Raw genomic sequence first — 16,925 nt, 5'->3', positions numbered from 1 at the left:
ATACATACATACATACATACAGTATGTCCCAGTAGCCGCCTTCCTCCTTAAAACCCAACTACAGGCTTTTTTTTTAATAGTTCCCCTAGGTATGGTTCATATACTCCCCTTCATCCAGAGCTGCAGCCTCTTCATCAAAAGATGTCCTCAGTCTTCTGGGTTGAATGAAGCAGAGCATCAATCGACCTGGAAGCCTGAGGAAGGACTGTCGTGGACCTACCTCCTGAACATGGCAATCTTCATTCCTAGTGCACTGATGCCAAGAGCAGCATGGCTTATAATCACATCAGTGCTGCTCTTTGCACATTCAGGACGCCCATTGCTGGGAAAAGAATGGAAAAGGACCCAGCACTTCATGTGACCATGTAAGCAGACAATGACTGTGTGAGTCAGTTTTCCATGCTGTCCTTTACATAGGGGTAGCAAAGATGGATTCTCATCCAATCTTCCAGATCTGCATGGCTTTCAAAGGCCAACCCCGCAACGCAGAACATGGAACTGCCTGCATCAAGAGGCGCAGTCTAGACGGTACAGGCGCTGTTTCTTATGGTATGTGTAAATGGTAAATCCAACTTGCTTTCTTGCACATTCAGAGTGCATTTGAAATCAGTCAGAGATGCTTTTTAGGTCACTCATAGTTCCTCGATAGGTGCCTTTGATCTAAAGTTAACCTTCTAAACTGCATTTGACCTGCTTCAAGGTTCTTCTGAATTCCCTTCGACTTGTTTGGGGAGAAAAGCACTTCTGACACGAAAAAAGCCCATCGAACACTAGCCTTATAGCAGACACTTCTCAAAGTGCTCATGAGCCTTCAGTCAATACATCTAAGGAGGGCATTTGCAAGATATCATGAAAGAACACCTTGCAATGTCTTTTTATGCCTTCAAATACAAGGCCTTATATAAAGAAAGCCCACTGTAGCAGTTACACTTCAGCGGTACAGCGGTACAGCAGTAATGTAAGCCCTTCACCAGAGCAATGGCATATAAATGTATAATAGAAATTGTGTATTTATTGCTCTGTCTGGCCTTGTGTCTGTGCTGTAATCAGATGCAGATTGCTGGTGCATGGAATGCTCTGTCAATACACAGCAATACACTATAAAATAAAGCTCTGGGCCACAAACAGGCCCCGTTATTACAGGCAGACTCGTAAATAAGGTTAACCCTTAAACGTTGGGGCTTTATCAACACAAACGTCAACTGCAAAAAAATTAGAATGTAAAAACTGGGGCTGTAAAATCGTTTGTGATTAAAGACGGATCGCAGAGCCATTGCTAAAACTTTTACGCGATCAATAATGGAAGTTTCCAGTACAAGCCTGTGACCTCCTCATACATGGTAAACGTGCCCCTCAAAAGCGACCTCAAGGTGTGCACATGTATGTCCAGTTTACTTAAGCAAGCAACAACCACAACTTGCATGACCATTCTCTAGCCTACCCATTCCCTAGCCTGCCCATTGTGCCTCCCAATTATCCAACAAGTGTAATAGGCTACCTCACTGGCCAAGCGAGAGCAGCAGAGGTGGTTGGAGATGAGGCAGACTAGCATACAAGCTCTGGCCAGTATTTACTTTCTAGAGCTTCCTGAGTTATGTGACACTCACAACCAATTCCCATAAAACTCTTAAAGGATAACCACACTTGGGTATCTCAGATTCTAGATTCCTGTGTTCATGTATTCATGTCACTTTTCTAATAAGATAACTTTTTTTTAGGATATCAGAGTATGTTCTTCCTTCAAGATCTTAGCCCTCGTTCACACCTGAACGTTTTGTAGCGTGTTCTAAGCTCGACGAACGCTCTACAAAACGCTCAAACATCTAAATCCCATTGTATTCAATGGGTCTGGTTCACACCTTGGCGTTTTTCAGCCCGTCCCTAACGCGCTACAAAACGGCCCATGCCTGAAAAGGTACATGTACTACTTTGGGCCGTTTTTGTTGCGCGTTTCCATTGGGATACAGCCAAGTAGCCCTCGGAAACGCGCGTTTGTCGCGCAATTTTTTTACCGCGAATCGCAGTAAAAAAAACACGTGACAGACGTGCATATGCAATACGCCTAGGTGTGAACCAGGGCTAATAGTGGAGTGGTGGTGCTGGTCTTTCTTATCAGAAAGCCCAGTATCCTCTGCAAACAGAGCAGCATAGAAGTACCCTAAATTAGGTATTTTTTGAAAAATAAACATTTGCAACAAATAATGAAGGAAATGATATGCAATCATATGTTTATACACATGCAAACCTTAAGAAAAAAAAGTTAAAGTAAAACTGACAAATGAAAACTTGGTTTTAATGAGACACTATGACCTTGCCTAAGCAGTGCAAGATCCCACTGTCTCTGGAAAGGACATTTCAGACCCACTTATACTCACCTTAGCTGTGCCACTTGTGGAGCAGGCCCTGCTATGCCAGTGTTCTGTCGAAAGCTCCAACTCCTTGAGTTCTCCAACTGCCTGACTTCTGTGGCAACTCAGATTAATAAGGTGCTGGATTAGTGTCATCCTAGTTCATTTTAATACTTTATTGCTGTCTATTATGTTTATAGGGAAATGCTGCGGGTGGCTCACGTGCAGTACAGCCTTCTCGGCCAAACCCCTTAGTTCTAACTAAACTGGAAGTCAGGCAGTTGGAGAACTCGAGGAGTTGGAGCTTTTAAAAGATCTGTTTTGGAATGAAGTTGCACTAGGGCTTGCCACAGACAGCCCCTGCCAGGCCTGGATCCACCTCCTGGACCAATGGGGCCTAAGACGAGAGTACAGCTTGTACCTCCCCTGCGAGGGCCATGAAGTTGTGGACAAATGCAGACAGAGAATGTAACAACTCTTCTTACAGTGGTAAAACCCAATCATAATTAATAGTGGACATCCCCTTTCTAAGGGAAACTGGGTTGCGCAGAGTAAGAATTTTCAGCATGGCTGCCTATCTGGGTGGAAGTGACAGTCTACAAACCTGCTCTATTGACTCTACACCTAGACAGAAGCCACCCAGGTCAGAGTCCTCTCACAGACACGAGATCAATGTCCAACACCATTCTTTACTGTAGGTTAAAGTAGTTTTTTACAAACTAGGAAAGAACTATAATCTCTACCATCTATTTCATCCCCATTGAGGAGAATAACCCTCTTGTCTTGCTGACAATTCTCACCACCATTGATAGTGATGAGAAATCCTAAATGCTATGGTTGTCACAGAAACAGGAGGTAGAAGGAAATCTTCCAATGGAGATACTTGTTCTGGTGACAATGAAGGCACCTGTTCAGGTTTAATTAGGCAGTACTGGCCATTGTTCTACCATGAGATCACCCTCGAATAAGATGTGTTAAGCAATAAAAAGCTGACTGGGGTTTTAAATAATTCTCTAGATATAGATATATATCTATAGAGATAGAGATATATATCTATAGATAGAGATATAGATATATATCTCTATCTCTATATATATATAATGACTCATCTCTTCAGGGAAGCCTATCCCACTTCAAACTAACCACTGAACCATGACGTTCTCAAACAATTCATCCCCACACAGCTACCTCCTCATGTATCACTTCCCCCTCCCTATTAGATTGTAAGCTCTCACGGGCAGGCCCCTCTTTACCATCTTATATATATATGTATTATTTATGAAAAACATATTCAAAATGGAAAATCATGGGCTAAGCTGACCTGATTGACCCTAAATCAGGACACCACCGAGATATTAAACTGACTGTCTCATGCCACATAGAACCAACACCTGACACAGTTAACTGATCAAATCTTTTTTCTCCAAAAATCACAAAAACTTCACAGCCTGCCTATGAGCTTGTGAGAAGTGTAACTTAACGACTATCTACAAGTCTATTTCTTTACTTCCAGATAACAGATCATGTGAAGAAATGTGCTGTTGGACAGGATGCAATAAATTCAAACAGCTTCATTAGAATGCTTCATGCGAGATCACTTGATGCCATCAATAATAGGGATAGCCTTTCTGCTCAGGGCAAAAGCAGCCTATAAACTTGCTGACGTTACTGGTAAGCTTGGATATGTCAAATTATAAGCAGCTCTCTACAATGTCTAAGGCATTCAGACAGAATACAAAACCCAACACAAGACCCTATATCGTGTGTCATATGTTATTGGGGCAAGAAAACTTAAAACCCAATTGAAGTTGTTTCACACTATTTTATCTCTTTATAGTCATGTACCTGCTGGGGCTCTGATTTGTGACTGACTTGGGCTTAAAATGTCATTTTCTCTCAGTGGTAAAGTTGTTTCCTATTGCAGAGTTCTGTGCTGGCAGAGCTAACAGACGCACCCCTCATTATAAGTGTTCCTCAAACAGCAGAGGAAGAGAGTCTAATCAGGTCTGTTACCGAGTGCTGACCCTTAGGGGGACTGCAAAGTTCTATTTGGACACCAAGTGCAACTGCTGCAACAGGAAGGTAGAGGTAAGGCTGGGTTCACACCTGGGCGTTCGTAATATGTGCGTTTGACGCGCGTTTTTACCGCGATTTGCGGTCCACGAAACGCACGTTTTTATGAAATCTATCAGGCTGGGTCTAATGGATACGCCCCAAAGAAGCTCCAGTACTATTGTGGGCGTAGGGCGTTTTTCAGCGCGTCATAAAGCGCTGAAACACGCCCAGGTGGGAACCATGCCCATAGCATTTAATAGGATTTCCCTTGCTGAGCGTTTTTCAGCGCTTCGATCTGCGCTGAAAAACGCCCAGGTGTGAACCCAGCCTTAGACTATGGCAAAGGAGGTGGGCACTGCAATGTCTATCGATATGTATTGTATATCTATTTCTGTGACTTGAATTGGGTTTTAAGCTACTTTTCAGCCAGAGCATTAGAAATAGCACTCCTGACAAAATACAAACTAAGGGTAATGTTAATGCTACAATATACAAAGACATTTTTAGAACACTGTGCACTTCCAACCTTGAGGTAAGTTTGGGGAAGGCCCATTTATGATGCCCTTGTGTGCAAAGTTGGCTCTACAAATACGTGGTTTTATGAGTTTGGTGTGGAGGAACTCTTGTGGCCTTCGCAGAGCCCTGACCTCAACCCTACTGAACACCTTGGGGATGAAGCGAATGCAAGCCAGATCCTCTCATGCAACATCAGTACCTAACCTCACAAATTCCCACAGACGCACTTCAAAATCTAGCGGAAAGCCTTACCATAAAGGTGGAGGCTGTTATAGCAGCAAAGGGGGGCCTCCTCCATATTTGTGCCTACGGATTTGGGATGGGATGTCCAACAAGTTCATATAGGAGTCATAGTCAGGTATTCACAAACCTTTGTTAAAACTGGTTGGAGCAAAGAGAAACTTGCCCAAACACTAAATGCTTAACTAGGCAAGATTCTGAGAGTCGGGTCCTCCAAAAACTGTAAGTAACTGAGCTGTTTGAGATACAATTGCTCATTGATGGTCTCAACCCCATTTCCACCTATGCTCTACAGCATTGGTTCTCAACTGGCTGTAGAGAATAGTTGGGTCGCTGCATGGAAGGCATGCAGCGACCCAAGTTCAGTGGGTCGCCACATGCCTTCCATTTTTCTAGGTGAGAGGCTCCTCAGCCTCCACCTAGCGCAGTACTGTTAGTTCTCATGTCAAGCAGCCATTCAAAATATGCTGCCCGGTACCGAGTGTCAGTTTGAGGTGGGGTGGGATATGGCTACGGCCACAAGGAAGCTCCATCCATACGTGCATTGCTTACAGCTCCTTTACGTGTCCTATAGAGGTACCTGGACCGGAGTGATGTCAGTCTTTGCTCCCGGCACTTCTACAGGGCACGCAAGGGAGCAGTACAAGCAATGCACATATGGATGGAGCTCCACATATGGATGCAGCCCACACTGGACTCCAGGCTGAGTATCCACTCCAGTTCTCATAAGATAGGAGACTGGGTAGATCTTAAAAAAAGAAAACAATTTAATGTTTTTTGGAGTGTGTATGTGTGTGTGAGAATGCCTGAGAGTGTGTCAGATTGTTTCCGTGGTTGAGTGTCTGTCAATGTTTTTGAGGGCCCGTTCACACTAGTAAAAGTGCGTTAATCGTACAGTCCCTTGTGATTAAGGAGAACTATGGGGTTAAGTCTTTTCCCCATAGTTCTCCTTAGGGTAACAGGAGGACACAAACTAGCGTCCTCCCCCGTCATCCTAGGCTCAGTATACAGCGAGCCGCAGCTCGCTGTATACTGAGACGCCACAATTGTGCCCGGATCCGCCCAGCTGCGTGACTGACAGCTGGCTCTGCCTATCTAGAGGCAGAGCCAGGTGTACCCGCCCCCTCCCCCGTCCGTTGCGCCAGTCAGCGCTGGCGGATCGGAGCGGGGAGGGGGGAATACAGCCCCTCCCCAGTCACGGCAGAGAGCCGTGACAGGATCGAGAGGTGAGCGAATGCCGGTATGTGTTCGCTCACCTCCCGATCTACTGAGCCGACCTGTGACAGTCTCCGATCTACTGAGCCGACCTGTGACAGTCTCATTGTCACAGGTCGGCTAGAACTATAAGGTGAGTGAAAAGCACTCACCTCATAGTTCTCCTTTAAGGCACTGTTCCATGCAATCACACCTACCACGCATTCTGGTGTTGGCGGTGTATTGCATTGTCATTCATTTCAGTGGCACCACAAATGCACCTACCACCTCGATCACCCACATCGGAGCGCGCAGTAACACAATGCCGTACGTTCCATTGCAATGTGTCTTGGGTCACGACTTAATGACCAAGGACAAATGTGGGTCCTGAGGTTACACAGGTAGAGAACCACTGCTCTACACACTGGGCTCTGTCTTATCCCTGGATGACTCAACAAACCCAACTAGGTTAGGTAAAAGTACCAATAGTACAATAACCCGGGTGTAATAGTTGGTGTAGTTTGCAGGGTGATTTTAAGGGAATATGCAAACTGGTTATAATCACGAAAAATGCTGTGGATCGGTGTTCACGGTGAACTGCAGCTCTATTCCATCTCTTAATCTTGTAAACTAAAACCCTATGACGAAGTGTGGGAAAGATTTATACCAAATAAAGGGGCCTGAATCTTTATGTTCCTTCATAACAGTTGGGGTACTGCAATAGGTAAAAGCACAAATTCCAACTAGAACATCCATTTGATTATTTTTTTTTTTTTAACCACCAAATGAAAGGACATTTTGTTACACTCCAACATGGAATATGTATGAAGCTGAGAACCTAAGACGAAGCTGAACATGCCATGAGGACACTATTGAAAGCATGCCTCACTCCCTGCAGCAGTTCAATTTTGAACATTTTAAATGCTTTTTTTTATTTTTCATCTGCCCTACCAATGGTGCAGTGCTCTCCATTCCAGCCGGGGCTGCATTCGCATTTCCCGTCTCGGCACGTTCCATGCTCATTGCATCGGGGGTGGCAGGCCCTCTGATCACAAGCGGTTCCCATCCAACCCTCATCGCAGCGACAGTTGCCTCCGATACACATGCCGTGACCTCCGCAATCCGCTGCACAGATTTCTGTGGGAGAGAAGACACAATAGAGGAGTTGAAAGAATGCAAATACAACAAGAATATAATAAATAAAATAGCTCACAACAGAGTGATTGAGGGTTTTATTAATCTCTTTGTCCCCAATGAAAAGATTTCCCCGCACATCCTGTCCTGGCAACGCAACAGGAAGTGAATATATCTCCAACAGCAAAAAATCCTTCACAGGTTCTAACCCTTCCCCACTCCATTCAAAAAATACAAAATAGTTTGCCTTGTCTTACAATTTAACAAAATGATAGGTAAACCAGCCCATTTTATTCCATCTTCTGGAAGAAAACACATTGATGGGCTACAGTGAAAGGATTATTGATTCACCATAGAAAATGGCCGTCTCAATGGAGCTGGAAATGTTTTTGTTTTGTTCTGAATTTCAGTTTTAAGATACAATGGACATTTTGCATAAAATATAAACATAGGGTCAAGGTTAGGGTATGATTCTAAAAAAAATTGAACGTGTTTCCAGGACAACACCCAGACACCAACACATAATTTTGGCACCGTGTGTCTGCACAGGCCCAAACGTGCTGATGGTCAAGCTGTCCTAGAACTAATTTTTGAAGGACGTCTAACCTCCACAGTCCAGCAGATTGTTCTCCAATGCAATGTAATGTCCATGTCTTGGACTATGTGATCTATTCCGATGTGGGCTAAAAGTTATAGTGATCTGATTAGCTTTGGGGCGATTACAAAGAGTGACATGCAGGAACGGATTGTACATTATCTAGAAATGTGTGAAGTGGTAGCACAGTCCTTAGCATTTCATGCAAAACCAGCGGAAACAGGAGCGGACAAGCCATTTGTGCAGACCGTGCAGCTGCACAAGGGCCCATTTACATTAGACGTTGACCAGGCAGGTGCTGGGACCCCTTCCCATTGTCAGGTAAAACTAATCATTGCTCACTTCTAGGGCAGGAGATAAGCGATGGGAACTTTTTATATTGCCTAACTGTTCTCCCGGTTTAATAATATCCAGTTGTTGTCAGGCAGCGAAAGGCTCCAAAATTGCCCTGATAGACTGGAACCGAATATATACAATACTTCTCCCACGTCCTCTAGACACCATTTGGACTGAAAGTGAAGCGGGCGTTGTTGTTGGACCATAGTTTTACATTATGGATTCTGAGTAACTGAAGGATATTGCAAAGGTTTACTTTTATCTCTGCATCAATACACAATAACTTATTTGTATTTAGGCATTAGCTGAATGGGGTGACCAAAAACTGGTCTTGTACAGGGGCCATTTGGTATTACCGCCACTGCTGAGAAAGACGGTGGGATGTTTCACACATGGGCAGGATTTATTTCAGCGAAGCTGTAAAGTGTTGCTGATAGGAAGAGAGTATTCAAGACACTGTATTAATGTGTCAGTAGCAGCCAAAAGAATGAGAACTCTGGGTCCTGGGTAGTAAGATCATCGTTCAAAACAATTTTCAAAGACAAATTTGTGATAGGTAGATGATAGATAGATAGATAGATAGATAGATAGATAGATCTGACTATATGGCCAAAGGTTTGTGGACACCTGAGCATTCTTTATTGCAAGAAAACGATGAACACTCCTAAATTATTGAGTTCTGCTGTTCTCAGGAACCAGCACCAGTATCAAGACATTTTAGACAATTGCAGACTTCCAACCTTGTGGAAATAGACTGGGGAAAGCTATTTTCTGTTCCAACATGACTGCAATCCCTGTGCACAGCCAGCTGCATAATTATATCAGTCTAGTGTGGAGGAACTCAAGAAGCCTGTCTAGAGCCCTAAGCTCAACCCTACAGAACATTGGTAGCCTGAGATGTTGCCCCATTCTCAACAGCCAGGACTCATTTATTGAACTTGCTCAATCCACTTGACTTACACAGGTACCAACCCCAACCAATGGCCAGCAACCAACCGACCATTGTTTGGTTACCACAGTTCCCCCGTACTTACACGTATTTATTATTGCACCCGCTTCACTCTGGGACTTCCTCAATACAGTCCTCAGTACCTTTGGGGCAAAATAAAAGGCTGCCTGCAAGCCAGGTCTTCTCATCCAGCATCAGTACTGGATCTCACAAATGTTCTATTGGCTTAATTGGCACACTTTCCTACAGTCACAATCTCAAGGAAAGCCTTCCCAGAAGAGTGGCAAGTGTTGAAGACACACAGGGGACCAATGTCAAATTAAAGCCCATGGTACAGGAATGGGTTGTGCACCAAGCTCATATTGGTGCCATGGGGTTAGGTGCCTACAAAGGTTTGACCATATAGATACATAAAGAAAAAAAAAGGCATTTCTTTATAATGTAACTCAAGAGGTACAAGATATATAAAGGAAATAGGAGCACTGTATTCTCTTGAAATCAAGTACAAGAAATTGTCTGGTTATTATTAAAGCAATATCAAAGAAAAAGCAATTTTTCATATAAAAGAGAGTGAAATTGACTGTTGTGGTCAGAACTCAGGATGCCAGCAGTGGGTTACAATTGTCCAGATGGAAAAGGAGAGTGAAAGTTTTATTTACAAATCCCTAATCAATAACACCACAGAGGATTACTCAAAAAAAACACATATATTATGTAGCAAACGCAGTTGATACAGACGATCGATCAGAAGATCCTCTTTCTCCAAAACAAGTTTGGTGGGCAACACATGGGGAGTTTCCACATCAATACTTCTCCATACGTATTGTAAGAGAGAAAGAATTCCTGTAGCTCATAGCACTAATCCTCTCAGACAATAAGAATCTTATAAGACGATTACAAAGGAGAGGGAGAGAAAGGGAGAGTGAAGACGGGACTGGAATTGTGAAGGTCTCCCTTGATTGATTTGCCTGTTTATTGCCTAATTCTGTCTCACCGAAAAAGCTTTTGTGCCAGGCAAATCCGAAAAAAGGAGAGTCGGGAGGGGCGGGCAGCGAAATCTCCTCCGCTGAATGTTACAGAAGTCATATTTAATTAAAAACTGGTTAAGTGTGAAAACAATGTGGGGAGAAATCAGTGATAATGCAGTTGAGAGCTGCAAAGTCTGTTTTGTAGCTTGTTAACCTGCCATCCTGACTGAATTTCATTAATTTGTGGTTTTTTATTTTTATTTTAAATAGACCCTATGTTCCCAAGAGAGAATATTTTTGCTCATCTCAAAAGCATGTGCGTTCTGACAAATCTATATTTATAAGCACAAACTGAAATGCAAGAGGACCTGTCTAGAGTTAAGGCAAGGTAAGTAGTATATTCTAAAACAAGGAACAGCTGCTTGATACCCATCAGCAGCTGGTTTATTTGGGCATGACCTACAAACCCAGCTATAAATTGTAATAGAAAAACAGATACATGTTTGCTAGGTGAAAGCCAGACTGGGAGATCATAAGTGTAATTGATTGCATTTGACATTTGCATGCATGTGAAAGAAACCCTTGTCAGGTTGTATTGCATTTGTGAAGCCATTTTAGAGATGTTCCCTAAACATGTGTGGTCACATGGACAGGACGCAGGGATAGTGTGTTGGTGACACAGTAGGGAAGGGTTAGGCCTTCTCTCAAGTTTTACTGCTATCTAAATACAGGTTAAAGGAGAACTATGGGGTTAAGTCTTTTCCCCATAGTTCTCCTTAGGGTAACGGGAGGACACAAACTAGCGTCCTCCCGTCACCCCAGGCTCAGTATACCGCGAGCAGTAGCTTGCGGTATACTGAGACGTCGCATTATACCGCGAGCTGCTGCTCGCGGTATAATGAGATGCCGCAGCTGAAGCGGATCCCGACAATTGTGCTGGGATCCGCCCAACTGCGTGACTGACAGCTGGCTCTATCTAGAGGCAGAGCCAGCTGTACCCGCCCCCTCCCCGTCCGATCCACCAGTCAGCGCTGGAGGATCAGAGGGGGAAATTCAGCCCCACCCATGTCACGGCAGAGAGCAATGACAGGATCGAGAGGCGAGTGAATGCCGGTTTGTGTTCGCTCACCTCCCGATCTACTGAGCAGACCTGTGACAGTCTCATTGTCAGAGGTCGGCTAGTACTATGAGGTGAGTGAAAAGCACTCACCTCATAGTTCTCCTTTAAAGGAGATTGGCCCTCTGATCCAAGCTATACACAAAACAGAGGCCTCAACTTGTAGCCCCATTATCCATAAACAGCACCATTTTGGCTGTTAAGTCACTCTCATTGCTTTTGTTGCGGGAGAGGGCAGAAACAGATGAAGGGTGAAGGTGGTTCTAGGCAAGGTAGAAGTTTCCCTCCCACCTATCCCTTTTACTGAGTTTAATAAAGATTGCAAAGAAGCTGCCCCATCTGCATCGTCTACACTGGCATGGCCCTTCGACACCAAATGCCTGCAAGTGACAGAAAAGTGACATATAGGTGCATAGTTTCCACCAATTGTGATATTTCTATGGTTTACTGCAGGAGCATAAGGTTGTACCTTGGCTCCCCGGGGTACACAAGGTCCCTAGACTCCTTCCTTGGTTGTCTTAATAATAAACCACCTCTGGGTGGTGGTGGATCGGTGCACAGTAAAAGGATTACTCAACATTAAAACTAGCAAGTTACCTGTGGTGCCTGTTATTCAATAAACGCTGCAAGCCCGGAAAGGGTATGTTTTATGGTTGGTGTTAAGATCTGGCCACACACATTGTGTAAAGATAAGGCCAAGGTATTAACTATGCCATTTCTTTGGTTTACTGCAGGAACACAAGGTTGTGGCTTGTCTCCCCAGAGATACACATGGTCACTAGACTCTTTCCTTAGTTGCCTTGCTGATAAACCATCAGCATTAGGTTGTAGCTGGGCTCGCCCCCGGGGATACCTAAACAAATGATTATCCGCTCCATAGTGCTCTACCCCAAAATCCTCAATAAACACCCTATTGACAGCTGCAGAGATAGAGAGAAGCTATATAAACTTCTCCCACATTATATTATATATTACATAGGATACACAAGGTCTCTAGACTCCTTCCTTGGTTGTCTTAAAGGAGAACTATGAGGTGAGTGCTTTCCACTCACCTCATAGTTCTAGCCGACCTGTGACAATGAGACTGTCACAGGTCGGCTCAGTAGATCGGGAGGTGAGCGAACACATACCGGCGTTCGCTCACCTCTCGATCCTGTCACGGCTCTCTGCTGTATTCCCCCCTCCCCGCTCCGATCCGCCAGCGCTGACTGGCGGAACGGACGGGGGAGGGTACAGCTGGCTCTGCCTCTAGATAGGCAAAGCCAGCTGTAAGTCACGCAGCTGGGCGGATCCCGGCACAATTGTCGGGATCCGCTTCAGCTGCAGCGTCTCAGTATACCGCGAGCTACAGCTCGCGATATACTGAGCCTAGGGTGATGGGAGGACGCTAGTTTGTGTCCTCCCGTTACCCTAAGGAGAACTATGGGGAAAAGCCTTAACCCCATAGTTCTCCTTTAATAAACCATGTCCGGGTGGTGGTGGATCGGTGCACAGAAAAAGAATTACTCAACATTAATCTTGCAAGTGACCTGTGGTGCCTGTTACTCAATGCTGCATGTCCCGAGAGGTATGCTTTATGGTTGGTGTTATAGATTTGGCCGCACACATACTGTAAAGATAGGGCCATCCAAAAGTAATGCAAAGCTTGGCATAAATGCAAGTGTTAGGCCAGAAATCCTTGGAAAATGTAATTTAGGGACTATTTTGAATGAATTATCAATCATGCTGTATAAATGCATCATGTCATGTCAATATTATATACAGAATAATCATGTTTTATCAAATGGAATGTTAATCACCAAATAATCATGTTATATTAATATATGAGTTTATGAACTTTTATACATAGCAAGAGAGCTCTTAGTATGTCTTGAAAGCCCCTCCCCTTAGGGTCCTGGCATACCCGTAAGTGGCATTTATTCAAGTAGCTATAATTTAAGACAATAACATAACTCGAGATACCCGCAAATAGGAGATGGCAATGTCACAACTGTGTGTGCCAGTGGACACCAATAGCCAGCTGCAGTCAGGGTTGCAAGTGATGGAACAGCATAGAAAACATGTGCTGCTCACTGTTGGTTCCCCCTAATAGGGTCAACTTCCTCTCTGCTCCTTCTCTCTTCAATTGACATAAACATGCAAACTCAGCGGATCGATGTACATAAGTTTATAATGCACTCAACAATGCTTGGAATTAGGGATGCACCGATACTAGTATCTGTGCCGATACCGAGTATTTGGGTGAGTACTCGTACTCGCCCAAATGCTCCGATACCTAGCACGAGTACTTCCTGTATCAGGAAACTGGGCAGTGCATCATTACATGCTGCCCGGTTTCCTGATTGGCCAGGAAACGGCACCATGCTCTCTCATCACTTGTGATGAGAGAGCATGGAGCCGACTTCCCGGCCAATCAGGAAGCCGGGTAGCGTGCAATGCCCGGCTTCCCGATTGGTCAGGAAGCTAGCAAATCCGGAAGCCGGGCGGCCTGTAATGACGCAGCGCCCGGCATTCTGATTGGCCGGGAAGCCGGCGTCACGCTCCCTCGTCATCTCATGGATCATAATATTAAGAAAGTGACCTTAAAGCATTAGTTTGTATTGCTTTAGAAAAAATGTGACCTGTCCCTTTAAGAAAAAGTATCGGTAATTGGTATCTGCGAGTACTTGATCAAAAGTATCGGTACTCATACTCGGTCTTAAAAAAGTGGTATCGGTGCACCCCTACTTGGAATAAAATTTAGTCCAAGGGTTATGGCATTGTTCGCGCACACACATCTGCCCTTTAAAGTCTACTGCCATGTTTAGAAGAAAGAAACAGGGAACACACATTTCTTTTAAACCGAGTGGTGCGGGACTCTTTATAAGGTAGGCTGTAGCAAGCGACTTTTCTCTGAAGCCATTTCAATGCTCTTCTATTAGAGCTGACCTGATTAGTATAGAAGCCGTCTACTGGGGTTTGGCGGGATAATGAGATAACAACACACAATAGGTTCTTAAGCGCAAAAATTAATTTGCCAAGTACAGTTTGCTTAACCCCATTGCGCCTATATTCAAGTTTTTATAACTGGCCATCGATATAGCAGGTGATGCGGTTTCAGAGTTGCCATGGTGACTCACTTCAGCCTTTAGAACCACCACCTTGACTGACCGAAAAAAAAAACCCCATGATAACCTGGAGGGAAGCGACTCCTGCCCACTAGTTCATCGTGTTTACTTGCCAATTCTCCAGGGACACAGTTAGCGGGAAAGCACAATGTATTTTCAGTAACCACACATTTTCAGTTATTATTGCAGTGTTTACCTGAAAGTTATTTTGGATGTGACTTTTGTATATTTTTTTCTAGCTTTTCCATATTTATGCAACTGTATTAAATTGACCCTGTCAGTAAGGGCTCCAAATTAAAATAAACCCAGCCTGTAAAAGAAGGTGACATATACTTTTCATTGGCCGGTGACTCCACTGTTTTGCAGACCTCCAGCTACTGCAATTATTCGAACCTTCCTCCCTGTCACAAGCTGTGGTTCCTCCTACTAGGTCCTTACCACACTACAGGATGTAGAAGTCACTTGGAGGAACCAAAATGACCACTTGTTCAATCTAGGCGTCACTTGGAGGAACCACTGTGACCACTTTTCAATGTAGGAGTAGCTTGGAGGAACCACTGTGGCTGCTTGTTCAATGTCCTCCAGACTGGAGAGCCAAACTTTGGCCAGTGAAAGTAGAAAATGCCTCAGTCTTGGAGGAAGTCAAAGCTTGGCATACATGCAAGCGTTAGGCCAAGAATCATTGGACAACTTAAGACAATGACATAACTTAAGATACCTCTATTATTGGTATCAATAGGAGAAATAGCGCCCCCATCACTGGTATCAATAGGAGGAGTAGTGTCCCATCACTGGTATCGATAGGAGGAATAGTGCCTCATCATTGGTGTCAGTGGGAGGAATAGCGCCTCATCATTGGTGTCAGTGGGAGGAATAGTGCCCCATCATTGGTGTCAATAGGAGGAATAGTGCCCCATCATTGGTGTCAGTGGGAGGAATAGTGCCCCATCATTGGTATCAGTGGAAGGAATAGCGCCTCATCATTGGTGTCAGTGGGAGGCATAGTGCCTCATCATTGGTGTCAATAGGAGGAATAGTGCCCCATCATTGGTGTCAGTGGGAGGAATAGTGCCCCATCACTAGTGTCAGTGGGAGGAATAGTACCTCATCATTGGTGTCAATAGGAGGAATAGCGCCCCATCATTGGTATCATTGGGAGGAATAGCGCCCCATCATTGGTATCATTGGGAGGAATAGTGCCCCATCATTGGTATCAGTGGGAGGAATAGCGCCCCATCATTGGTGTCAGTGGGAGGAATAGTGCTCCATCATTGGTGTCAATAGGAGGAATAGTGCCCCATCATTGGTGTCAGTGGGAGGAATAGTGCCCCATTATTGGTATCAGTGGGAGGAATAGTGCCTCATCATTGTTATCAGTGGGAGGAAGAGTGCCCCATCATTGGAATAGTGCTCCATCATTGGTGTCAATAGGAGGAATAGTGCCCCATCATTGGTGTCAGTGGGAGGAATAGTGCCCCATTATTGGTATCAGTGGGAGGAATAGTGCCTCATCATTGTTATCAGTGGGAGGAAGAGTGCCCCATCATTGGTGTCAGTGGGAGGAATAGTGCCTCATCATTGGTGTCAGTGGATGGAATAGTGCCCCATCACTAGTGTCAGTGGGAGGAATAGTGTCCCATCATTGGTGTCAGTGGATGGAATATTGCCCCATCACTAGTGTCAGTGGGAGCAAGAGTGCCCCATTGTTAGTATCAGTAGGAGAAATTTTGGCCATCGTTTGTGTCAAAGGGAGGGATTATACCCCATCAACTTTGTAAGTGGGAAGAATTATGCCCAACTGTTTGTGTTAGTCGAAGAAATAGCAGCCATTGTGCTAGTGGAAGGAATAGTGCCCCAAGGGCATTTCTTTTATTTTTCGGCTGTTTTTTTCTTTACTTTCAACTTGTGCCAGCAACATACTTCGCGTTCTAAGGTCTCTCAATGGGTTTTACTTATAAAGGAGCAAAGTTGTCCCCGTAGCGCAGGAAGTGTGTTAGGTATACAGAACACCTTCCCCACACTTCTTGTCCTTAGGTGGCTACATTCATTTTTCCATTGCATCTATGGAGGGAGCCATGATTGTCACCCAGACTGGACTTCAAAACAAGTCTGCCCTTGTTTATCTCCATTACATGGGGAATGATGACATTTGTTGTTCATAGAAATAAGATAACATTGTTTTAATGCTTCCAGTTCAGCCCACAGAAAGTAACAAGGATGCAGCGTTTCAGTGAAGAACATCAGATGTTTTTGTACTCACTCAAAACGTTCTTATCCTAAAAAAAGAAAACAAATGCAGCCGCCACACCTAGGGACTGGCAAGTGAAAATATATAATTTTTTTCTTATCCTGGTGTAATAGAATTA

The 16,925-nt window shown here is 44.3% G+C and overlaps 1 protein-coding gene across 1 annotated transcript in view; it reads right to left on the bottom strand.

Moving 5' to 3' along the window:
- Positions 1-16,925, bottom strand: part of TENM4 (teneurin transmembrane protein 4) — a 237,822-nt gene that overhangs the window by 113,821 nt on the left and 107,076 nt on the right. The window contains exon 11 of the mRNA XM_018565717.1: positions 7,305-7,490. Coding sequence (XP_018421219.1) covers positions 7,305-7,490 — 186 coding nt within the window. The remainder of the gene's footprint in view (positions 1-7,304; positions 7,491-16,925) is intronic.

Source organism: Nanorana parkeri, unplaced genomic scaffold (genome assembly GCF_000935625.1).
Source record: "Nanorana parkeri isolate BGI_ZX_2015 unplaced genomic scaffold, ASM93562v1 scaffold879, whole genome shotgun sequence".
Classification (NCBI taxonomy): domain Eukaryota; kingdom Metazoa; phylum Chordata; class Amphibia; order Anura; family Dicroglossidae; genus Nanorana; species Nanorana parkeri.
Note: the sequence above shows the minus strand (reverse complement) of the source record. Positions and strands in the feature narration are given on the sequence as shown.